This window comes from Phodopus roborovskii, unplaced genomic scaffold (genome assembly GCF_943737965.1).
Source record: "Phodopus roborovskii unplaced genomic scaffold, PHOROB, whole genome shotgun sequence".
Classification (NCBI taxonomy): domain Eukaryota; kingdom Metazoa; phylum Chordata; class Mammalia; order Rodentia; family Cricetidae; genus Phodopus; species Phodopus roborovskii.
The window spans coordinates 57,840,451-57,864,835 of record NW_026126480.1 but is presented as its reverse complement, the minus strand read 5'-3'; the positions used below and the strand labels follow the sequence as shown (position 1 = coordinate 57,864,835).

At 53.4% G+C, this 24,385-nt stretch overlaps 1 protein-coding gene across 5 annotated transcripts in view; it reads right to left on the bottom strand.

The window, feature by feature from the left end:
- Syt7 (synaptotagmin 7) overlaps positions 1-24,385 on the bottom strand; it is a 58,449-nt gene that overhangs the window by 19,750 nt on the left and 14,314 nt on the right. Inside the window, exons 2-6 of one of the 5 annotated variants that reach the window (XM_051193931.1) lie at positions 15,825-15,928; positions 11,522-11,601; positions 7,757-7,888; positions 6,647-6,874; positions 2,945-3,313 (exon numbers count right to left, since the gene is read on the bottom strand). In XM_051193931.1, coding sequence (XP_051049888.1) covers positions 2,945-3,313; positions 6,647-6,874; positions 7,757-7,888; positions 11,522-11,601; positions 15,825-15,928 — 913 coding nt within the window. The remainder of the gene's footprint in view (positions 1-2,944; positions 3,314-6,646; positions 6,875-7,756; positions 7,889-11,521; positions 11,602-15,824; positions 15,929-24,385) is intronic. The other 4 variants (XM_051193935.1, XM_051193933.1, XM_051193932.1 and 1 more) reach the window with 4 other exon arrangements.

The following is a 24,385-nucleotide window of genomic DNA, read 5'->3' as shown; positions in this document are numbered from 1 at the left end:
ATACACAACCCATCATAGGAGAATTCCAATTCTTTCCCTACTGGGATCCCAGGCATAGTATAGTGGGACTTCTCTCTTGTCCACTTCCTCAGAGTCAGAGATGACCAGAGGCCTCCAGGACCTGTTCAGTGCAGGGCTTTCCATGGAGAAGCAGTTCAGAAGGCATCAGGGAGCAAAGGCGGAGAGAAAGTTGAGAAACTTGGCAAGGTCTGGGCAGGCTTTGGGAGGGCTGCAGGGAGCCTGTGCCTGCCGTGGAACTTGGCTCTGAGAGAGGGTGGCCAAAGCAGAATGGTGGGCAGGGACCAACAGGTTGAGAGCGACTTGGAGAGGATGTGTGAGCAGCAGCACAGGGTCTGAGTGTGGAGGCCTCCTCAGAGAACCTCTGTATGGGTCTTTGCTGGTGTCATAGGCAATTCCTGGAAGGAAATGCAAATTTTGGTGGCTGCTCTTCCTCAAAGCCATCAAAGTCTATGAGTTTGTAGGGGCTTTGTAGAGCTCGAGAGGACCTCTGTAGAGCTCATCAGAGCAAAGAGTTGAAGGATTCTCAGACAAGGCCTTGGACAGGCCGAAGGAAACACAGGGAGACTGACAGAATGTTCCAGAAGGGGGTGGATCTTAGGTCAGGAATCTATCACTGCAGGCACTGCTGGAAAGCAAGCACTTCTGTGATTACTCCCCAGGGAGACTGTCAAAATGGGAACTCTGGCCAGATATGGCATCTGGGGTGAGGTACGAGGGCATAAGAGTTGTGGAAAATGGGAGATGCCACCAGGTTCTGAGTGAGGGGAGAAAGCTAGGTGTGGAGGTGTCCTTTTTCTGAGTGTCTTGAACACAGCCACACCAAGCTGACACTTGTGCTGGCTGGCATCTAACTTCGGGGGCTCGACTCTCCCCTTCTCTCAGGCAGGATCCTGGCTTCCTTTGTTCTGACTATTGCTAATGTCTGAGTTGGTAAAATTCCATTTGGTTGTTCAGGAGCTAGTTGAGCTGGGGGAAGGCGAACCCAGTGAAAACACGTGTTGGGTTTTTTTCCCCAGTTAATGCATTTTTCAGATACTGCTTTTGGTCTTCTTTAAAACCGAGCTGCTCCTCTGCATAAATACCCAGATTGTCATATTCTCTGCAGCTTCACAGGCCATGAGGGCAAAGATGAGGAGCGGAGCTGGACTTAGGGGAGACATAATGATCTGGTTGGAAGGGGTTGCACCTACCCAGTGGGAAGGATGCCCCCTCCGTGTTAGGGGAGGGCAAGTTCCTGCAACGCCTGGATAGCCCTCACAAGTGGACTCTGGGGCTTCTGTATTTGGGGTGGAAGATCCTCAGCAATTCAGCCTCTAAACAGCAAGGCAGAGGTCAGCACCCTTTAACCTGTCAATGGCTCTGTACAGCCCATAAACTAGGAATGGTTTCTGTAATCTAAAATCACCAAGGGGGGGGGCGGGAAGAGCCTTATGTGGCAGGGACTGTGTCCTGCAAAGCATAAAGTACCTGGCCTCTGCAGACAGAGCATGCAACCCCTTGTTGTGAGGGCTCAGCAATGAATGTGCTGAGCTTGGAGGTGGCCGCCAGGTAAGGGAGCATGAGAGCTGCTGTGGGGATAGGAGCATGGGTATGTGATGCTGGCATCTGAGCCATGCCCCAGGATGCTGGCATTTAAGTCACGCCCATCAGAATTCTAGTTGCTTAGGAAGATGGGGGGCCGGAAGAGTTGATATCTGGCCCCAGGCTAAGCAATTGCAGGAAGAACAGGAAGAGGGTGGGCACCCTCCCACTAAGGGCAGGTGGGGCCCAGCTGCCCCTCGGTTCTGTTCATGCCACAACAGAACCGGATTTCTTGATCTACTTTGCGTCCTCAGCACCCATCCCAGAACAATCTACTGCCAAGGCAGGAAGCTTGCTAGACATCTCTGGTGCAACACTTGATTGCTGTCCCAGAAGGCAGTTGGACAGGCTTCCGTGATTTCCCAGGGACAGCCTTGGGCAGAATGGCCAGTGGATCACGGTGCAGGCCTCTTGCAACTAGGCGTGGGCACCTAGTTCTGTTGGAGGTGCCTCTTGTCTGAGCTGGAGACTGGCTGGGCTCTCAGACGGAGATGTAACATACTTTGAGAAACTTGCTTGCCTTCTGGAAGCCCTTTATCTGTCCAGTGAGTTTGGCTTTGGCCTTGGGCTTCTCCTCATCCTCCTAGTTTAATGGTGCCATTCTATACCTAAGAGGTCTCCCAGAGGAGACCGGGGTAATGGGAACAAGGCCCACAGGTCCATATCTCTCAGCACCCTGTGAGGGTGAGGTAGTGGGGCAAAGGTCAGCTGCTGGCTAGCATGGTGTTGCTTCTCCAACCCCACTTGGCAGCTCTGAGACTGTGGTTCAGGTTTGTTCTCAGGGGAGGGGTCATGATGATAGGGCTGCGGTCAGGGATGGCTGGACAGGGAAGTGACAGGAGGCAGGATGCATGGGGCAGAAAGATCAGTAGAGTCTGGTTACAGGCAGGAGGGACATTGGGGAAGGACTGCAGCTCTCTGGAGATTTAGTGACAGGGATGGGTTGGGGAGAGGCAGAGGAAAGGGCAGAGTGAGGTAAGGCTGGCACAGGGACAGCAGCAGCTGGGGACGTATGGGGGGCAGATCTCAGGGACCTCCACAGCACTTAATTATGTGTTCTCATTAAACTTGGGGGGGGGAGACTTGTCAAGTCTCAGAGGCAGTGAGAGTTCTAGCGTCCTCAGAGTTCTAGGGGCTCTGAGATAAATCCTTTCATGGGGGGGGGCTCCAGATAAGTCACAACAGGCTGGGGAGGGGACCCCTAACCCTGCCAGACACACTGTGGGAATGTGTTCCCACATGGAGGAGCATGAAGGAACACTAGTGTCCTGCTCCCAAGAAGACTTGGAGGGGACTGGGAGGGGGTAGGTGGGGAGCCGGCCCACTCAAGGGGAGGACTTACAGGAAAGATTTCATGTCCAAGCCTCGGTTTCGAATCTGCCCCACCACGTGGTCCCAGCTGCCTGGGTTGGAGCGGCTGTGGCCCCCAGCTGCCCGGTACTTGGAGCCGGCCGAGGTGCTCTGCCGAGCCTGACCCCGGCCATAGGCCCGGGGGTTGGAGCCCGGTGCTGAGGCCGCATGGGCCTGCAGCTGGCCCAGGCTCTGGCTGGTGGTGGGCTGGCTGGGCTGCCGGCCCCGCTGGTTCTGGCTCAGCGGCTGCTGCAGGCTCTGCTGCCGCATCAGTGTGCGGGGTCGCTGGCATTTCGGCTCTCCCGCGGAGCTGGGGATAGACTCAAGGGTAGTGGCCGTGGACAGGGTGGAATCCTCGAAACTTGGGGCAGGTGGGGGAGAGGAGAGAAAGGAGAAGCAGGTGAAGGGATCACAGTGGACGAGAAAGAAGCCGAGGGCCAGGGCTGGGAGGCCCCAGTGCAGGGCTCGCTCGGCGGGACCTCGCCAGGCCTCCATCGGAGTTGTCGCTGCTGCAGCCGCTGCCACCACCTAACCCACCCTGAGGTTCCCAGGCTGGCCCCACCCACCCACCCACCTCTGGACTTAGCTCGCTGGTTCCCCAGTACCTCTGTCTGGACCAACCTCTTTGCCGGTCTGAGTGGGCCGCAAGAGCTGTGGCAGCTGCGTGGTGAAGGCAGGTCCCCAGGGCCCTATAACTGCCTGTCATGTTGGAGTAGGAGGGACAGGGAGCTGCCACCACCCCTCTGCCATCTCACTAAGGGGACACTAGCAACATCTGCCTCTGTGTTCTAGGTACTGCTGTCCTGAGATAGAAAGAAATCCAGGCCAGCACAGAGCTGGCCTAATAATGGCTGGGGAGGCAGGGCAGCCATTCTTCAGGCTTTGTCTGAGGAGGAGAGAAGGCAGACTCACACAGAAGCCTGCCTGGTGGCCAGAGCAGCCTTGGGATTCAATTCTAGGGCAGATCTCATGACTTCTTCCTAGGGTATCCTGCCCTGGAGCCTAGGCAATGATTCCCACTCAGAAGTGGGGGCCAAGGAAAGAGCAGACAGGAGTGGGGGAGTCCCAGGAGCTACTGGTCTGCCCTCACTCAATTCTGACTGACAGTGAGGGATCTTGGTCCCCCCCCCCCATATAAAAGGATGTCTGTACAATTAGCCACCAGCATCTCTAGATGCACTTGGTAAAGCAGAGCAGGGACAAGCAAGAAAACAGGGTCTGTCTGGCTGTAAGAGGTGGTGTAGAGCCAGAGAGACCTGGGTTCAAAGCTCACTTCTGCCACTTACTAACTGAGCAACTTTAGATGTTTTATACTTCTTTGGGTCTCAGTTTCTCAGCTGTAGATAGAGGGTACAAAACAGCCCTTCAGTGGCCTCCTTCAAAGCTGAGATTAAGGTGCCACTAACTGCTACCATGCCAGGGCTCAGGGGCAGGAGTTTGTGTTTCACCTTAAGGTTTTTCTGTCTGTTTTGTGCTCTGGCCAAAAATTTAACAATTCCCATGACAGGACTGGAGGCAAGCTGTCATTCAAGTACCAGGGAATCAAAACAGACACTGTGTTGAACAATTCCAAGTAAAGTCCCTTCTCCCTGGGCCTGAGGTTCCAGCCTCCTCTTCCCTTCCCAATCCAGCTGTCTGGACCTGGGGGTGGTGAACTATGACCTATAAGCTGAATCTGGCCCACTGCCTGCTTTTATAAATAAAGTTTTACTGGAACCCAGCTGCTGGCATTTGTTTACGTTCTACTTGAGGCTGCTTTTCTTCTACAATGGCAAGGCTGAGCACTATGAAAGATGTGGCCTTGGCTTGCAAAGCCTAAATAATTCCTAGCGGTCACTTGGCCCTTTACTGAAAGTGTTGGTCTGCCCTGCTCTAGGGCCAATGGATAGCTGAGTACATCTTGGGAGTAGTAGAAGGAGGCCCCAGGGCTCTTGGGAGCCACGTTCACCACAGCAGCCAGACCTCAGCCATGCTCACCCCTGAACTTACTCTGGGAACCAAAAGACAATAGTTAGGTGGCCCCTGTGGGCTGGGCAAATAGAGAGAGGGGAGGGCAGAGAGAGAGAGAGAGAGAGAAAGAGAGAGAGAGAGAGAGGACAGAATGAGAGAAGAAAGCAAAACATGGCTATAACTGGGGTACTAGGCAGGCAGCAGCCTGGCCTGACATGGGCTGGGAATCAGGGCTCTCCCCAGGGCAGGCCTAGGTCTGTCCAGCCTTAGGCCCACAGCTCAATGGGGGCAGGCCAGCTGGGGGAAGGGTGCACAGCATCTTCTCTGTTTCCTTGCCGACCTCATTTCTGTTTCCTATCACATCCAAAATTAGTTCAATTTACAACCTTTCAGTCACAGGAAACTAAAACTGGATCCTCCAGGCCTGAAGCCAGTGAGCGAATGCCAAGGGAGCCCAGTCAACCCTGAGCCTGGCTGGGGCAGCCTGGGGAGCAGGGGGCGGGGGATTTGGCTCTCAGATGGGGTATGAGGCATCCATGTCTAGGGACATTCCTGAGACCATATATCAGGAAGAAATAGACTTGTGTCCACTCAAGGCTATGAGCAAATGTGGCCTCAGTCTAGCAGCCCACTGTGGTTTGGCGTGTGTGTGTGTGTGTGTGTGTGTGTGTGTGTGTGTGTGTCTTCTGAAGAGAGCCAGGAGGGCCTTGACTTGAGCTGAACATCCCAACACTAAGAAGGATCAAGGCTGCTGGTCTTCTAAGGGGAGGCTCCTTCATGACTGGAAATGAGACAATGCCAGCAGCTCAAAGTGGAACCCACTTTCAAATTTGTGAGGTGCTCATAGTTCAGAGGACCTGGGAATTGGAAGGGCTTTACTGAGGGAGACTGGAAGTTCTGAAAGCCAAGAGGAGAATTAGGCAGCCTTAGTGGAAAGACAGATGCTTGTGTCAACCATCCAGGACTGCTTGGCAAGTCCAGGAGGCCATTAAAAAGGGACAGGCTCTTCTGACTACCCTCTGACATTTGAAAGGAACTGCTTGCTGGGGCTCAACAACCTCAACCCTCAAGAACTACTATTGGTGGGATAGCTCACTGACCAAGACAGGGCTAGCCAGTGGGGATGGCTGCTATGAGATGAACATTTGTGGCAGCCTTGTGGCTGCTCATAGATGAAACCCTGTGGCAGATGGTGTCATGGTACAAGCAAGGCTAGGACAAGCAGATGAAATCATTCAAAATGGAATGACTCAAGGTAGGGTCTAGAGCCAGCAGCTGGCCAAAAAGAGCAAAGGCCCACTGGCTGATGAGTGATAAAAATACAGGCAGAGATGGGCCTGCTCCCCAGGAATGGGATGGTCCCACAGTGGGACAACCAAGGGCCTGCTGCCCACGGAGGGATGACCTGATGGCTGAGATGGGGTGGCCAGTCAAAGAGGATGGGATGGCCCAAGGACTGGAGTGAAGCTGCTCTGGGGAAGAGAATGGAATGACCTGGTCACTGGCAAAGGAAGACATTCATGGGAGGAGGCTGCCAGAGGCCTGAATGTGAGAGCATATGGCTGACTTTGTTGTGCTTGATGGCGAGGACGATGAAAGAGTCTTGTGAAGGTATGGAATGAACCAGGGGCCGAGGACGGCACCTCTGGGGGCAGCAGCGGGCATGCCAGGGGTCCCGCTGTCCACCCTGGTGGGGGCAGGCCTGAGCTCATGGCTCTGGCAGCCGTGGGGTGCCATCACTCACTTGGACAAGTTGAGCTTCCCTGCGGCCAGGTGGCTCTGCACCATCCGCCAGCGGCCTCTCCCCGCCTTGCCACTGCTGCCCGGCTCGTTGGGGGCAGCCCCGCCGCTTCTCAAGGCGTCCTCTCCGGGTGGTGGCACCGGCGCCAGCTTCTCCCCCAGCCGGCCTTCCCGCTCCACCGCCAGCCCCGCCGCCGCAGTGGCCACTTTGGCGCCTGACAGGAGGGTGCCACTGGAGGCGTGCAGGAGGCAGCCAGGCCACAGGAGCACCGGGGGTGGCGGTGGGGGAGAGAGGGCAGGCCACACATGGGGGTAGGAGGGGGGAAGAAGAGGAAAAACATCGACAGATAAAAGGAAGAAAGAGACAGTGAGAGAGGAGGAGAGAAACAGACGGACAAGAGACAGACAGAGAGAAAGAGAGACATCAGCACTGCAAATGGGTTAACAGTGGAGCCTGCAGAGGAGAGAGGGGACCGGGCGGGCTGGGGTCAGAGAACAACGCACCACGACAATGGAGGGGGGCCCCTCCCCACCGCCTAGGGCAGGAGCGGTGGGGGTTGGGGGAGGGCAGCCACCTCCAACTCTATCCCACAGGACAACGAAGGGTTAACGACGGAGGAAGAGCGGGCTGTCCAGGCCAGGAGGCCCCCAGGCAGGGAGAGAGAGAAAGCCGTGTTAGTCAGAGTTCATCACCACCACCACCACCATCACCGCCACCACCACGAACCACCGACCACCGACCACCGACCACCAGCAGCCACGGCCGCAGCACACAGCGGGGAGGAAAAAGCGAGCCACAACTGAGAGGGAGGGACCAAAACGGGCAACCCCATCCTGACTGCACAGAGGGTGGGAAGCCAGGGGGCGTGGCCGGGGACCAGGTGGGGCTGCGGAGGGGGCTCTCCTGCATGGCTGGCCCTGGGGGAGGTGACAGGAGAGGGGCAGGCAGGCGAGGGGGGCAGGAGGGGTTGCTCGTCTCCATGGCCAGCCTGCCCATGGGGTGAATGGAGGGGAAAGTGGAGGGGGAGGAGCAGGAGAGGGGGGGCAGGAGAAGGGAAGGGTGGGGCGTGCGCGGAACTCAGAACATATGATCAAACCAGGTAAAGTCACTCACTTGAGGGACAGTCGAGGGTCGCCATAAGGGGCGTAGGGTGAAATGTTTAGAATAAACTCCTTGGGAGGATAGGAACTCCATTTCTGCTGCACTGTGCTTTCATTGTTATTCCAAAAGTCTCTGTCTAGGTCGCTGGAGGGGCAGAGAGAGAGAGGGGAGAAAACAGGAAGATACAAGAAGAGACCAGAACAGCAAGTCCTGCAGGGGCAGAAGGGACCAGAAGGGACGTGGGGCCCCTGGGGGCACACAGAGGGTAGGGCCTCGAGGGTCTGCTCCTGCAGAGGAAGAAAGGCAGGAGGGTGGACGGGCACTGCAGCCTGGGCCAGGCATCCTTACACGCACACATCCATGTCGGCGCACACATTCATACAAACACACGTGCACTGGAAGGCTGGCCGGGGGAAGCTGCACAGGAAGGAGACAAGCTGCAGGCAGGCAGACGGGAGAGCCTCGTGCCTAGGAAGCTGGTGGGAGAGAGAAAGACCATGAGAGAGGAGGGGTTTGGGATGGGGTGGGGATGGGAGACAGGGCCGGGATGGGGCAAGGGGTACTCTGGGAGAAGGGTAAGGTGCTAGTTTAATGTCAGAAGGTGTTGAAAAGTAGGGCAAATCCTGCTGCTAGTAGCTGGCCCTGTCTCTCTCTGGCCTCAGTTTCCCATCAAAGAAGCTTTTGTCCCTTTTCCATGTCCCCCCCCCGCCTCTTCCTCTGGTGAGGCTGGGATGCAGGGTTTCCATGAGACCAGGTGAGCAGAAGGCCTCACTTGAGACAAATGGGGTGATTGGACTTGTTAGGTGAGGCTGGTCTCTGACCCCAGAGGGTATCATCAGGGGCCATCAAGATCCTTTGATCTGGGGACTATGTGGAGGGAGTTTGCTCTTCTGTCAGTGGAGCCAATGGGACCTGCCCAGCCTTGGGCCCACAGTATAAACTTGGCTTGGCCAACTGGGAAGGTTTCTTGTGATCCTGTCCCTAAGGTAGAGCTGGTGAGTTTAGAAGGGACCCTCACCCTAGTCTACCACCCCTCCTTCTGGGTGACTTGTCCTCAGCTGACAGGCTGAGAGCATAAAGGATATAGGAATTTCTATGTAGGGACATAGGGTAGAGTAGGTGGCAGAATCCTGGGCTCCTGTAAGTCATGGCCTGGAGGTTTCTGAAATTACGAACAGCTTGCTAGCTTCCTGGGTTCCCAAAGCAACAGGGACAGGTGCTGAGAGAGAGGAGAGGGGTAGCTCCCAGGCCACTGAACCAGTCTAGAAGGGAGCCATGCATGGATGACAGGGGTGCTATAGAGAAAGGGCCCAGGGGAAGAGTCTGGCCTGCGTCCTTGCTTGGTGAAGTGAAGCATGGATAGGGGCCAGCATTATGGGGACATTCTCCCCTAAGAATCAACTGTTCCCAGAGGAGCTGCTCCTCATGTCCCTGACAGTTGCATCTTGGCCTTGGTGCTCCTTCTGAGACTCAGGGATGGAGAAGAAAGAGATGAGAAGCACTATGGACCCAGAGGAGATGGTGGCCTTGGCTATCCCTACAGATAGGCACTTACTGTCTACACTCTGGAAATGTTTCACAGGGAGTCTAATGCACAAAGTTCAAGCCCAGGCCCCGAGCCAGCTCACAGAGACAGGGGGATCAGTGGCTAGGGAAGGGTGGCAGGGTAGTCTCCAGGAGAAAATTCTCCCTGTACAAAAGATCTCAGGCCCGTAAGAGATACTCCTTTGGCTCCACTCCCCAGTAAGACCTTGCTTGGATGGAGACCCCCCACATCAGTTGTTAAAGGGGTGCAGCAGGTCAGCAGTCTCCCTCCCCATGCCCCCTCCAGGTCCCCATCCAATCTAGGTCCTAGAGGGGAAAGATCCACCCAGCACCATTGCCAGGTTGTTCCCCACCCCGAGTTCTGGGGCCACTTGGATTTCTACCATGGTACTGGAAAGGATGATCCCTCATGAAAGAAGGCTGGGGAAACCGGTTCCTTTACTGTATAACTTGTTGGTCATAATGTGTCACTGGCCATCAGTGTCGCCAAAAGGGAGATGGAGTGTGCAGTGTTTCCCAGACTTGGTTGGCTGTGAAACCCTGGATGTGTTAATCATTTCTGAGGCACAGGTGCTCCAAGGAACAGTTTGGGAAGCACGGCTGAGGAATACAGTGTCCCAGAACCCTTGACAACACGATTCCTTTGGAAGGTCCTAAGCCAGTGGGGAGTTGTGCAGTAAATAAATTGCCCAGGATGGGATACAGGAACACAGGCAGGCATGAGTAGTGGCTTCTATGTCAGGCACAGCACATCAGGAGGAAGCAGGCTCAGGCTGTGCACAATGGGTTGACAGGGTGTCAGAGGGTCACTCTGCCCTCACTGTGCCTTAGAGGGCCCTCTGGACCCTGGCTGAAGCCTGCTTCTTGCCCTGGTGCCCTCCTTTCCCTTTGTTGACCAGAGGAGGATACTTTCTAGAATGCCTTCCCTGTCATGAACACCCCTATCTGGGAAGGTTATGATCATCTGTCTTCACTTGGGGCTTCAAACAGCCCAGACTATAGGTGGCCTCCTGCTCTGCTCACCTGATCCTCCTCAACCCCCACCTCAGAAAGCTCAGAGCCTGTGTTCTGCTACAGCCCCCAAGTCCCACCAGCTCCTGTCTTTGAAGACGAAGAGCATGCAACCAAACTCAGCTTCAAAGACTCCCCGTGGTTTCCTTCTGAGCCTCCCACCCACCCAAGCCCTAGTTGGCCCACCCTTCTGTTCATCCCCCACCTCAGACAACCCCCCTCACAACTTCTATGAAAGCCCCAAACAGGGTCAGAGCAAGAGATTTAAAAAAGAGGAGGGGCAGGGGGAGCCTTCAGGAATGGATAGGGGATCAAGGGGAAGAATGAGTGATGCAGGAGGGCAAGGGTGTGCAGGGGTGCAGGGGAAGGGGCAGTGAAAGTGGAGGGCCTTGAATTGACAGGAGAGAAGTATGGGTAGGGCTGGGGGCTCAGCTTCCAGGCAAAGCCCCTTGGCCAGCAGGCTTGATCCCATCCAGATGGGCTGGACAGAATCCCCATGAAGGCCTGGTCTCCATGGATAACAAGATAGGGAAAGCTCCATTCTCAGAGCCTGAGCCCTAGTTGGACAGAGGGTTCTGTATTGTCTCCTACCGACTCTCAGCAGAGAGCTGGCCAAGGTGGTCTTGGTCTATGGCCTAGGCTCTTAGATACCAGTGGGGAACCCAAGGCAGGGTATAATCCATGAGACCTGAAGTGGGACATTAGGAAGACAGAGCCTCTCCACATGGGCCTCATTCCCCTGGCCCAGCATTGAGGCTAGCTGGGGTCCTTGTGACTTGCCTATCACCCTTTCCAGGTTGCCCTGGGAGCATATGTGAAGAGTGAGAAAAGACACTCAGCCCATGAGGAGGTGATTCCAAGCCCATAAGTAGGGTCTTGGGGAGGAGACTGAAGGGTTCAGGGGCCTGCCAGTGGCGGTAGGGACAGTGTGGATGACCTTAAGAGCTGGATGTAAGAATCAGCATGGCACACATAGGGAGTGGGGGAGAGGTAGCCTTAAGGAGACTTCAATCTCCAAAATCTCAGGGTCTGGGGCATAAACAGAAAAAGGGGGCCCTGGGGTTATCCACGGTTCTGAGACCAAGGAGGCGGACATGGGCGTGACCTCAGGGAGTGAGGGGGGCACTAGGTATGTGTGTGACCAGGTCTGAGGAATTGGAGAAGGGGCTTCTCCCATTGGGGCTATCTGTATACCCCCCAAACTGGCAGCCTGGCACCTACTTGATGGCTTTCTTCTCACTGCGCCCACGCCCCGAGTCTGGTGTGCCCACCGTCTCCAAGGAGTTCTTGTAGCGTTTGCCCTGTGGAGACAGTATCAGGGTTACTTCTTGGGTGAAGATCTGGACATTCCCCATCTCCCCAGAACAGGGGCTCCAGAGGAAAGGAGAGAGATTATCAATAAAGTCCAGAGTCAATGTGAGGGATTGTTGTCATTGTGGGGTAGCTGTCCCACAGCCAGGCACCTTGTGGGCTCTAGGACCTGCCTCTGCCTACAAGCAATCTTTCATGCCTGACCCTCAGGTATCAGGCCATCCTGTCTGCCTCTCTCCTGCGCCTCTGGCCCGACTCCCAGAAACACAGTTCCCTCTGCTGTGGACAGACGGCTCTCAGGCGCCTGGACACGTCACAGTGTCCACGTCACCACCCCCAGATGGTGGGGGTGGCATCCTACAGGGCAAGGTTGGCAGTGGCCAATGATGTGAGCGGCGGGGGCAGGGAGCAGGCCACGTGCCTGAGCCTGCCAGTATTGTTGGTCATTGCTTGGGGGCTTGCTGGGGTCCTCATGCCCTAGGGCTAGGAAGCAGGGACAATTTTGGGGAGAGTACATCCTGACCCTGGGGGCTCCAAGGTTTCCTGGCCCTTGTGCAGCCCCCAGAGTTGCTTAGTCCAGTGTGAACAGAGAGGCAGCAGGTCAGGGATGGGCGTCCTGGGTCCACCAGTGCAAGGAAGAACAGCAACGACCAGGCCTGCTGCTGGGAAGGTGAGCACCATTCACCTTCTCAGTTTGGGTTTCTAAATTTAGCTCATGCAGAGCCCGGCCCCATTAACATTCCTGGCTGCCACCAAGCATCCTCCAGGCCTCAGGCCTGGGCCAGGCACCAGGTTGGTACAGGCAGTTTGAGGATACAGGCTGGACAAGGGCCAGGTCTGCCCTGCAGACCCCTTTACCACTGGGTACTAACAAGCCCTGAACTAGCTGAGTGGGGACAGACAAATGCAGATGCACAGACACACATGTATGCAAGCATGCACATGTATTCTTCAGCATTCTCTCATGTGCACCAACACCGTAGCCACAACAGTCAATTATTCCATCCTTCCAAACACAGAATAAAAGCTGCCACGGCTGTGTTCCCACATGCCCCTGCCAGCTGCAGCCCCTTCCTGGCTACGGGAATCTGGGGAGGCTGCAGCAAAGCTCCTGGGAATATGTGGAATAGAGTCCTCCCTGTTTTACGTGCAGCACCTCGGTATCTCAGGGCACCTTGATGCGGCCCTGGCAGAGCCACGGGTGCTCCATGTTACCCTGGTCAACCCTTCCACCCTCTCTGACCGCTCTATCCTCCCTCCTGGAATAGTTTGATGCCCCCAGGTTCGTCTACTGGTACCAGACAGCACCACTTTCTCTGTTTGTGTCAGCTCCTATATCCTGGCTCAAAGCCACACAAAGGCAAGGCTTTCCACTCTCCAGCACAGGGAGTGGCACCTGGCACCTACAGGTAATTCACAATGTCTATTGGAAGTGCCATCCTCTTTCCCCATCCACACTGCGACCTGGGCCTCAAGTTGTTTCCCTGAGCTCAAATCTTCAAACTTAAACACAGAGATGCCAGGCCTCTCGGGTCCACAGAGCCACCCTCCCTCACATTTCTCTGGTCCCTTTCATCATTTGTTTCTTCGAGGTTCAAATCCCCAACAATTCCCAACACTGATGGAGACCATCAGGGTGGGGCCATGCTGTGCTCACCAAGGGCTATTTTCAGAAGGACCTTAGGCAGGAGCCAGAGTCCCGCGACCCCCCAGCTCTGGACAGTGTGGGGCCCTTCTGAGGAAAACCTTGGAACTTCATCCACCTTCTCCTCTTTCTTTCAGGTATTTGCAGGAGAGCTTGCCTTGGCTAGCACCCTCTTCCAAGGATGTCCAGTTACCCCTTCCTCAAGGCCAGACAGGGCTGGGGTTGGTGATCTTGATGGCCCAGAGCATTTTGGGGAGATTCTGACTGCCACCCACCTGCAGCTCAGAGAAGTTTTCCTGCTGGCTGCAGTGACTAACTCTTCCACAGGAGCCAGGGTGCTATGTGGGACAGGACCCAGGGTAGGATTCAGCTGGGGCACTGAGAATTTCAAAGGGCAACCCAAATTAACAGAAAACTTATGTGAGAGCCCAGAGATACTGGGTGGTTTGAGAGGAGCCCAGTGGCACTAGCCTGCTTGTCAGGGAGGGGACTTGCCAGGATGATCTGGAAAAGCCAGCTGAAGATTATGGAAGTTATTAATGTTTGGAAATCAGATCTGGGCTGCCAAGGTATAGTGTCAGGGGGGCTGAGGGCACAGGAAGGCAAGGAGAGTCCAGTCACCATCTGTAAGGACAGGGTTTTAAGTCCCCTTTTAAAGACCAAGGAACTAGCCTGGGTAAAAAGGGCCCTGTCATCTGGGATCCGCGGTGCCAGGAGCTTGGGGTGGTGGTGGTGGGGAGCATGCTAAGAAAGCGATATTCTATGAAGTGCAAGTCCAGGGAGACAGACTATGGTCTGGAACCCTGGGAAGGTTCCTAGCTGGAGGTTGTAGTGTGGTTGGGCCAGTGAGGTTGCTGGTTCAGAACCTCTTAAATGGCCAAGGCACTCTGAAGTCCCCAACTACAAACAAACCTGTCTCATCCTCTATTCTCATCAGAGATGAGTGCTGGTGGGATGATGTCACTTGTTCTCTGGTCTTGGAAAGGGTGTCTTCACACACACACACACACACACACTCAGTGGCACAGTGCATATGCAGGGAAGACTAAGACATGAGGCAGACCTCAGGGATCTGAGAAAATGATACACATTCCACTGCTCAGCAGTATGTACACACACACACACACACACACACACACACACACACACACACGCACCATCACCAGCTTGTACAATATTCCTCTGCTTTCAAACACAGACAGGTAGGAACGGTCTAACTGGTCCTACAAGGCAACAAGGTACATGCCAAGAGCAGTCACGTCCATGGTCTTGGAAGACACTGGTACTCATGGCACGAAGCCCAACTCCCTCTAGTACCTTACTTGAAATTTTGAGGCAGATGTGATGGACCAAGGAACAACGGAGGCCAGCTAGCTCACACTCCTGTCCACAGCAGGGGACATATCATCACACTCACACAGGGAGCTGAACTTGTGGTTCTTCTCCAGGGATGGGAGCTGCATATCAATACCCCAGAGTGGAGAGGCTCACCCAGTAAACAACACTGCCTTCTTGAAGGAGCCATGGTGGGTTATCAGCTTCTTAGGTTCTCCCCATAGATTTCCTCACCATACCTCAAGCTCTTTCCAAAGATGCTTGCCCCCTTCTCTTCCTACATTGGAGAGGAGCATGAAGCCTCTACCCACTCAGGGCCCATGACTCAGGTTTACTCCTGTCCTCACGGTTCCTCAGGTCCCAATCATCCTATTCTGGACGGGGGCAGGGTGGGGGAGATGGGGGTGGTGTTTGAGTGATTGAGGGGTGGAGGGATGCCTGATCCCTGCCTGCACTTGGGACATCTGTGAACCTTTATTGAGATCACTCCCTGTAGCCCTCACAAGTCCCACTGAGCTACTGGGCAGGATGTGAGGTAGCACTCAGGCTGAAAGGCCCAGAAAGGGGGTCCAGTGGGAACAGCAGCACTTGCCTAGCTGCAGAGAGATGGCAGAACGGGTGGCTCACAGCTCTCGCTCCCGGCGCCCTCGGGTGATGAATGTCCCTCCTGACAGTGTCGTTACTTATTGATAGCCTAATCCCGCTCGTTAATTCCCCAGCCCTCGTTAAAAATGAAAAGAAGCCGTTTGTGCTTGTACAAACCAGGAGAATCAGAATGGATGTGCAGGCGGCTGGGGGCGGGGCGGGGCGGGCGGCGCCTTCTCATTGGTCAGAAGGCTATGTGGAATGGCCACGCCCATTGGGGGCGTGGGGAGGGAAAGGGTGACTAGCAGGGGTTCTGAGGGCCTCAATTCTCAGTCTGTGTGTGTGTGTCTGCAGTTCTCTATGCGTGAGGTGGTGCATGTGAGAGCACCCACCCGCCCGTGTGGTGATCTATGTGTGTCCCCATGTGTGCGCCTCTGGGTATAAAAAGATGTAGAAGACCAAGACCCAAGCAAAGGAAGTGGGTGAGTATATGTAAGCTTGTGGTGTGAAGTTGTGTGCAGTTGTCCCTGACTGTCCGCAGACAGGTCATCTGCCTAGGCACCTCATGGAATTAGAAGCCAGCGAATGCAGAATGGCAGTGTGCAGGGTCAGGCCCAGCCCCAAAGGTTCTCCCCACAAGAGCCTCACCAGTTTGCGCTGACACCAGTGGCACAGGCCACAGAGGACGATAGTGACACTAAGGCTGACGGTGATGATGGCAGAGACCAGCAGGACATCGCGGGTGGGCGCCCCTAAGGAGGACACAGACAGTCAGAGCATTATGGACTAGGGCCATTCTCCATCCCAGAGCCCCAAGAACAAGCACCCCTCCCCTTCTTTCTGGAACTTTCTAGGCCTTTTCTGCCTGAACCCGGACGTCCTCCCTGCTACCTCAGCTTCTTCATCAAGACAACCAAAGAGCAGGCTGCTTAGGCACTGTTGCTCTCTAAGCAGTATTCCTTTCAAAGGGAGAGGACACAGCGATTTCCCGTGGGTCCATCCATCAATGATTCTAGAAGACCCACAGCTTCTGTGTGGCCTCCCACATGCCACACCCAATTCTGTGGAGTAAACAGGCCCAAAGGCCACCTGCCTTCTGAGCACCTTCAGACTCCCTCCCTTAAGGGCTTGGCCAAGACTCAACAGTGACTGTGTAATCAAAAGGGAATCTCTGGGATTTTCTGCCCACATTAACTCAACTTGGCTTGTGCTGGAAGCCCTTTTCTGTCAGCTCCATCCTAAGCCCCTTGGCTTGCTTCCAACCTTCTCATCCCTGTTGGCTCCAGCCTTCTCAGCATTATTTGTGAGGTCCCAGAAGTTCACAAGAGACACCTGAAGCCTCATATGTGAGGGCAGAGCCCCACTGTGGGAGGAAAACCCCAGGTTTCTGCACAGATCCCATTTCCTAACTCTGTGGCCCTGGATAAACCATGTGAGCACTCCGTTTTCTCCTCTGGAAATGCAGATTTAACAGCCTCCCCTGTCTTCCTCACGGGGGGTTGTAAACATTAGCCCAAAACAAATGTACAGACTGCAAAACCTGAACCAAAAATGACCATGAGGGGGAGTGAGCAGAGGAAAAGCAACAAAGACCATATATGAGCTCTAAATATGTGTGCACTGGGATGTGTCCTAAATCAAGAAGATGCAGTTTATTTACAGAGGAGCCTGCATGGGCTTCTCGGTGCCAGTGATTCTGGTAATTAAGAGTTGATGGCATCTATCTGGTCCTGGTTCCTGTGGTTTTAGCTCCTGCCTGTCCTCTCCTCTGGGTCTCTCCTGCATAGATGCCTCCTAGAGGAGAGCTGGGTGGGTCATTCTCGGCTCTCAGGGCCCCTGACTCAGTGCCCACCACTGTGGCACCCCTAGGAGTCTATTTACCACCCCTCCTTTCTAGAAGGCTGTTTGGGCCAAACCAACTTCCTAGACCTCCCAGGAAACGTCACCCTCCCTCAGCATTCACCAGCCTACCACCTGCCAGCCAACTGCTCACTCCTAATCACAAGAAACCCCTGGGCCCAATTCCTGTCAGCTTTATGTGCAGCAACCATGAGCTCTGATATGGTCCTGCCCTACAGCCATGGACAAGTACTTGATGTCTGGGATATCAGTGTCAACTATGTAGAAGAGCTGACCCTTCCTAACTCAGATGATGAGCCGGGAGTCCCAGGTCCTTCACCCACAGGGACAACTTCTTCCTCATGACAACAAACGAGATAAAGATTATAAGTTGGTTTCATTTTGCAGACAGGGTAACTGAGGCTTAAGGGGTTTGGACATCATGTTCAGTCACTCAGCAAGTAGATGAGAACTGAGGGTCAAACACAGTCAGTCTGTCTCAGGGCCCACACTCCTTGCCTTAGATATTGGCTGCTGGTTCTCAAAGTGTACTCTTTGGAAAACCTAGGGTTCCCTGGACTCCCTTGGGGGCTGCAGAGGTAGATTCTGAGTAGAGAAGGCTGAAGTCCCCTTCAATCAAATCAGCATCATTTCCCTTGGCTTTACATCTGGGGCTTTTAAAGAAAATTACATTTGAAGAAGGAGATACTGAGCAAAGTTGAATCCTTCTGGAATGATGGCTCTAGGGTCTCCTGCAGTGTGGATGCTATTATCTTTCAAGGAGCTGACTCCTCCTCCTCGAGATCCCTCAGCCCCCTCAGCATCCTTCGCAGAGCCCTTGAAGGCAGGGTGAAACAAATGCTTGCCATTACAAATTGCACTGATGCTGGGAATGAAAGTGACAAGATGTCCTTGGCCAGCATGCCCTCAAGTGCTGTTACCATCAAGGGGCACAAGCGTGTTCTCGCCTGTCAGCCAAAAGGAACCATTCCTGGAGGATGGAGTCACTGTGTCCCTGGGCTGCAAGGGACCTTGGAAGTCACAGAGTCAGGCCCCATGATGTATGATCCCCTCTGGATAGCCGTGGTGTTGACAGGGAGCTGTCCCTGCAGGACGCTGGCTCTCCTGAAGACACCATTGAGGAGGCTGCTGTAGCTTGTGCCGAGTCCAATCTGTCTCCCTGGAACTCACAGCCGCACGGTCCTCAGCCTGCCCTCGGGCAGCTCTGCCGCATGACAGGCCTCTGAATCCCTGCCGACAGTTCTCATGTCCCCTTCAAGTCTTCTCCAGGCAAAGCCGCCCCAGCTCTTCTATCCCTTCCTCAGATGACATACATGGTTTCAAGTCCTCTTATTGTCAGCACATTAACATTTGAGGGAAGGAAATGTTGAGCCCTAGTCAGCCTTTGCCCAGGGCGGAGTTCCACGACCTCTCCTTGGACAGAGAAGACATCCTGGGTCCCCAGGGGTGAGACACAGACAAGGGCAGACAGATGACATTGGGAGATCTGGGAGGCAGGGCAAACCAGGAGCTAAGCAGAACCAGCCTTCTGGGCCAATTGTAGGGGGTGTTCAAGGAGGGGGGGGTGAGCTCAGACATACTGCTGCCTCTGCCTAGGCCTGTGCTGGGCATGTCACCACACAGGAACTCAGCATTCATGATCAAACTGAGTCCTGTCCTCCTGCCCATACCACCTCAAGCAAACCTCAATGAAAGGAGAACCTTTCCGAAGGGAGCCCAACTGTCTGTGCATAGAACTCTCTAGCAGGACAGCTCCATGGGGGCAAAGATCAGTTCCTTAGATAAAACTATTCCATCATGGAGGCTAGAACCTGGCATATAGTAGGTGGTCAATAAATACTTGTTGGAAGAGTGAATGAGAAAGACTCCCAGGCCTCTGGGAGTAAGAACAGCCTCGGGAAGTTGCCATTTATTAAGCACCCACTGTGTACCACACTTCAGGACCGTGAAGACAGAGGCTGTCAATCCTTCACTCACTCCAGTATCCTTGGTGACACACAAAGACGTGCTCAGTAAATATTTGTTGAATGTTCAGTGCCTGCATATGTTATCTCATTTGTAACCCAAACAAGATAGAAGTGAAGAAATGGGAGAGGCATTAACGACAGTCTCTGAGCCTGTCTTTTACACACTCACTCACACTCACACTCACACACACACACACATTCCGAAACAGGACCCTGGTTATTCTTTCTCCATGCCAAACTTTGCCCTACAAACCCTTGAGTTGTCAAGACCCTGATGAAAATACCTCCATGAAGCCTTCCTTAACCTGCCCAATGAGAATCGATTGATGTCTTCTGCTTCAGCATTCCCATTACTCTGCACCTGTCTTTTAGAGTGTAGTATTAGAACCAGACTTCTGGGTTCAAATTCTGGCTCAAACTCTTCCAAGCCATGTGGCTTAATCCCTGCATGCCTTGGTTTCTCTACCTGTAATCAAGGACTAATAATAGCACAGTTTTCCTGGGACTACTTGGAGACTAACAGGAATTAGCACATATAATGTGCTTAGCACAGTGCCTGACAGAGTAAGCAATAAATGCTAGCTATTATCATAGCATTACTGCATTGTGCCCTGGACCAGAGACATCTGGGGCAGGAAGCTGGGCTCACTGAGAAGTGAATGAAAGACTGAACTGGTCCACTCTCATTCTCCCCAGGATAGCAGAAGCCAAGGGTCACATTTTGTTGGGTTCTATGCATGCTTATCCACCCCCTACCTCAGGAAGTGGCCCTCTAGAAGCTTGACTTTGGCAGGCATCAGTGAGTGCTTCTGGATGGAAGGAGAAGGTGTAGGGTAGAGGCAACAGCTGGAAGCCAGGCTGGGCCTCAGGTGTGAACTATAGACCTGGTGCAAGTTGGTAAGGCTTTGCTTTCATTGCCTCTCATCTCCTCAGCAAGCCATGATTTATGGATGAACAGAATCAAACAGGACCGCAGGCTGCTGGGTGCCCTGGGGAAGCTGCTTGAGAAGCAATGGACTTCTGAGGGCAAGCTCACTGGCTGCCTGGTTGGGGGAGGGTAGGTATATGCACAAAGAACAGATACAGGCAGCACAATCCTCTCACGAACATGTAACATGGACAGTCATTACTAACACAGATATGTATGCTTACATACACATGCATGCATGCCCATGAGCAGATGTCCAGTCATAAGGCCTGGGCTTTCTGGAACTTCCTCTGCCTTGGAACTCTCACTCCTGAGTTGGATATCATTTTCCCACTCACATATCACCTCCTTTTTCCTTTCAAGGTGAAGCAGAGTAGGGGAAGCAGGCTTCTTGGAAGCTCATGGCCTGGGTTCAAGCCCCAGCACCATCACTGGCCATCTGCACAGCCCAAGTAAGGCACAGAGTAGGTCTCCATGCTCTTCTTTCCAGCTGATGATCTCCTGGTGCAGTGCTGTCAGGACTAAATGGTAGCCAACATTCACTGGGGATGCCTAGTGTGGCAGACATGACACCAGATAGTTTCTGCATATCACCTCTAGAACCTTGGGCAATCTAGTATTCCCCAGACAGGAGAAGAAGCAGAGGTCTGAAGAACTATAGACTCTTGAGCCTGTGCTTTCCCACCATGCTACAATGGCCTCCCTCTGGGTGGAATGGAGTCCCAAGACACGCTCTACAATACTGCCTAGCCACACCCATTCCACTGCTTCCCACATGCACTCAGGCCAGTCATTTCATGCCCATGAGGCATTGCATGGTATCTTAGTTAGGTTTCCATTGCTGTGACAAAGACCATGACCAAAAGCAACTTGGGGAGGAAAAGTTTATTTCATCTTATGCTTCCAGGTATTACTCCATCAGTGAGAGAAATCAGGGCAAGAACTCAAGCATGGAGGGAAACTGGAGGCAGACACAGAAGCATAAGCCATGGAGGAACGCTGCTCACAGGCTCACTCCTCCTGGCTTGCTCTTTTTTTTTTTTTTATATACCAAGGACCATCTGCCCAGGGGTGGTACCACCCACAGTGGACCGGGCCCTCACACATCAATCATTAAATCAAGAAAATGCTCTATTGACTTGCCTATAGGCAATCTGGATGGAGGTATTTTCTTAAGATTACCTCTCCCTGGATATGTCTAGGTTTGGGTCAAGTTGACTGGATGGCTGCTCCCTACAGTCATTTTCTTCACAGCACTTGGCTGAAGTTGATCTTCATTCCCTTCCATACGCCTTTATATGTACTGGAACTACAGGATCTCTATATCCTTTCTATGTTGGATTACCTGGAGGGCTGGGACCTCAGATCCATGGCCTCTACAGCCAAACATCCATAGAGAGGTTTCAGAGATAATTGCTAAATAAATGTATGAAATCATCCAGTTCCAGGGAAGCCCACTTCCTTCAGGATGCCCTCCCTGAGGACACAGCAGTGTCTTCTTCCTACAAGCTTAAACTAACTGACCTTCTGTCTCATCCCCTTTTCTTGTGCATAGCTCAGTTACCTCAACCAGGGCCCCTGGGGTAATGCCTTGTCTTCCTGGCTCATGTAACTAAGATCATACTATAGAGAGGCCACTGGACTGGGCCCACTAGAGATCTAAACACAGGCTTGTACCCCCAAAATTCATGTCCATTTGTACTCGTGGATGGTGACATGGATACTGCCTATGCCTACTACTTCCCATCACTCTCAACCTGGACTGCTCCCTTTCCTGGAGGCTCCTTTTAGCATCCCCAGCTTGTATGCCATTAATTTCCTTACCAAGTACTTTTAGCATAGTCATTGACAGCACCAAGTCAGGTTCATAGCCCTCGGCACTTCTTTGGAAGTACATCTCTTATGTACGTGGTGCGTGGGGGGGGGGCGGTGAGACAGGGTCTCACTATATAGCCCTGGCTGTGCTAGAACTCAATATGTAGACCAAGGTGCCCTCGAACTCAAAGAGATCACCTGCTTCTGCCTCCTGAGTGTTGGGACTAAAGGTGTGAAGCCACCACATGCAAATGAAAGTAAGTCTCTTATGCCCATTTTACAATGAAGGAAACTGAGAGAACCTTCCCAGGAGCACAGGGCAAGAGAGAGGTAAAAACAGGATGGGACTTGAGGTCTTCAGGTCCTGTGTTCCATGGCTGTCCACTGTTCTACTCCAGGGATGCTATGTCTTAAATCACTCAGTAGCTAGAGGGAAAAGAGACTGTGTGAACCCTAAAGAAGTCAGTGAAAGGGCTTGTCCTAGCTAGTTCATTCTTCCTTCCTTTCATTTCCTCCATCACTCCCTCCCTCCCTCCCTCCCTTCCTTCCTTCCCTCTTTCCTTCCTCCTTCCATCAACTTGACATAGCTAGCATCATTTAAGAAGAGAGAACCTCCATGAGAAGCAAGCTAGTAAGCAGTGTTCCACCATGGCTTCTGCCACCAGGTTCTTGCCTTGAGTTCCTGCCATGACTTCTTTCAATGATGAACTGTGATGTGGAATGGCGAGATAAAATAAACCCTTTCCTCCCCAAGGTGCTCTTGGTCATGGTATTTTATCATAACAATAGAAAGCCTAACTAAGACAGGGCTTTTTCAAGAACTGCCCAGAAGCCAGGGGCTGTTTCCCCAGCAATTCAGACACTCCTTTGGCATATGTTGCCTAGGGATTTCTTCCCAGATGCCAGCTTGATAAAGCAACTTCAGCTGAGCCTGCTTAAGAGTCCCAGAAGAAGCTAGGGGCCAGATACTGGAGTTGGGCTAGCTGGGAGAACAGAGAGTAGTCAGAGGATGTGCCCAGGGCTCCATCATTGGTACTGATAAAGGTACTGCCACTATGCTACACACACACACACACACACACACACACACACACACACACACACACACGCACGCACACACGCACGCATGCACGCGGAGGAGTGCTGTTGGAGGTGGTTGGGTCTACATCTGCCAGCACCTTCCCACCCTGAGCCCGCCTCCTCCCGCCTGATTCTGCACTATGCAACACTTCCCTCAGCCCCCAGGATAACATTCCAGGTGGAAGGCAGTGAGAGCTGCAGTCATGGCTTTCCACAGGAAGCCCCCCCCCCCAACAATGCATGCCGAGCATATGGAAATGGAGGAGGGCGTTTACAAGTGGACAGAGCCTAGCAGCTTGGGGTAGGTAATGTGGACATGGGGAAGGTACATTTGTGGTGCTTGTGTCCTCCCTTCTTTCTCCAGCCCAGTACACACCAGAAAGCCAGGAAGTGGTGAGAAGGGAAGACAGAGTCACTAAGCCAAACCCCGAAGCCCAGACAGGCAGGCAGAGCTCTGCTGCTTGACATTCAGCAGAATTTTCTGTCCTCTCTTCACTCTGAAACTCCTCCTTCCAGGCCACCCACCTTGGAGCCTGGCAGCTCTCTCCTTGCAAGGGAAAGAGAAAATGAGATGGGTGGGAGAGGAGGAAAGGAAAAAGGAGGGGAGCAAGCCCAGCAAGCCTTTCAAAGGGAAGCTGGGTCTTGGCCCTCTCCCATGCCCTCTGGACATTGTCTCTGGATGTCCTTCAGAAAGCATCGGAGGAACCCACAATACCATGGGCCTTACCTGGGGCAAGAACAAGAGGAGGCCCGAGGGGAAGTGTTTTGGAAAGTTACAAGTAGCTGAAAATAGGGGCTTAACACAAGCAAGCTTCCTCAACCTTGACTGTAATAAAAACAGATAATGTGTGAGTGAGCCAGGGAGAGCATGCTGGCAGGGGCCGCAGAGGCCGGCTGCATGCAGACAGTTTAGAATTCAGAGGAGATGCCAAGTGAGTAAACATCGAATGAAGGATTATCCGGATGGGCCAGGAGCCGGTCCAGCAAGAATTGGATATGGACATGTCAGGATCCACAAGCACTTAGACTCCTCATCGGGGGTGAGGCCTGGCCAGCTACAAGGTCTTATCCACACGCCTTCCCTATTTCTGCTCTCTCTTCCAACAGACATCATCACAGCCTAGGGAATAATGGCTCACATTTGTACTGTGAGGAACAGTTTGTGAAATGCTGGACAGTTTACCAAAGGTTTCATATCCATTATCACACTTAATGGAGGTCATGAGGGCATCTCCTGTCCAGTTACCTCCTCCCCACACCACAGCCACCCTCACCTCCCACATTTCCTGTCCTGGGATGGGATTGCTCAAAAGGAGGGGAGACAGACTATCTGCAGACTATATAGATCTGTTGAGGCCAGAAGTTATCAGGCTCAAGGTTGTTCAAGATTGACAGGTTCAAGTGTCAGCACCATGCAGGATATCTAGCCAAGTTATCCAGGAGCCTGCTGCTCTCCCTGCCCACCTTGTGCCCAAAGCTGATGAGCTGCCTGGGCAGCCATGCAAATGATCGCATCCATCAGAGCAGCAGGAACTCAAGAAAGGAGGAGCTCACACGAA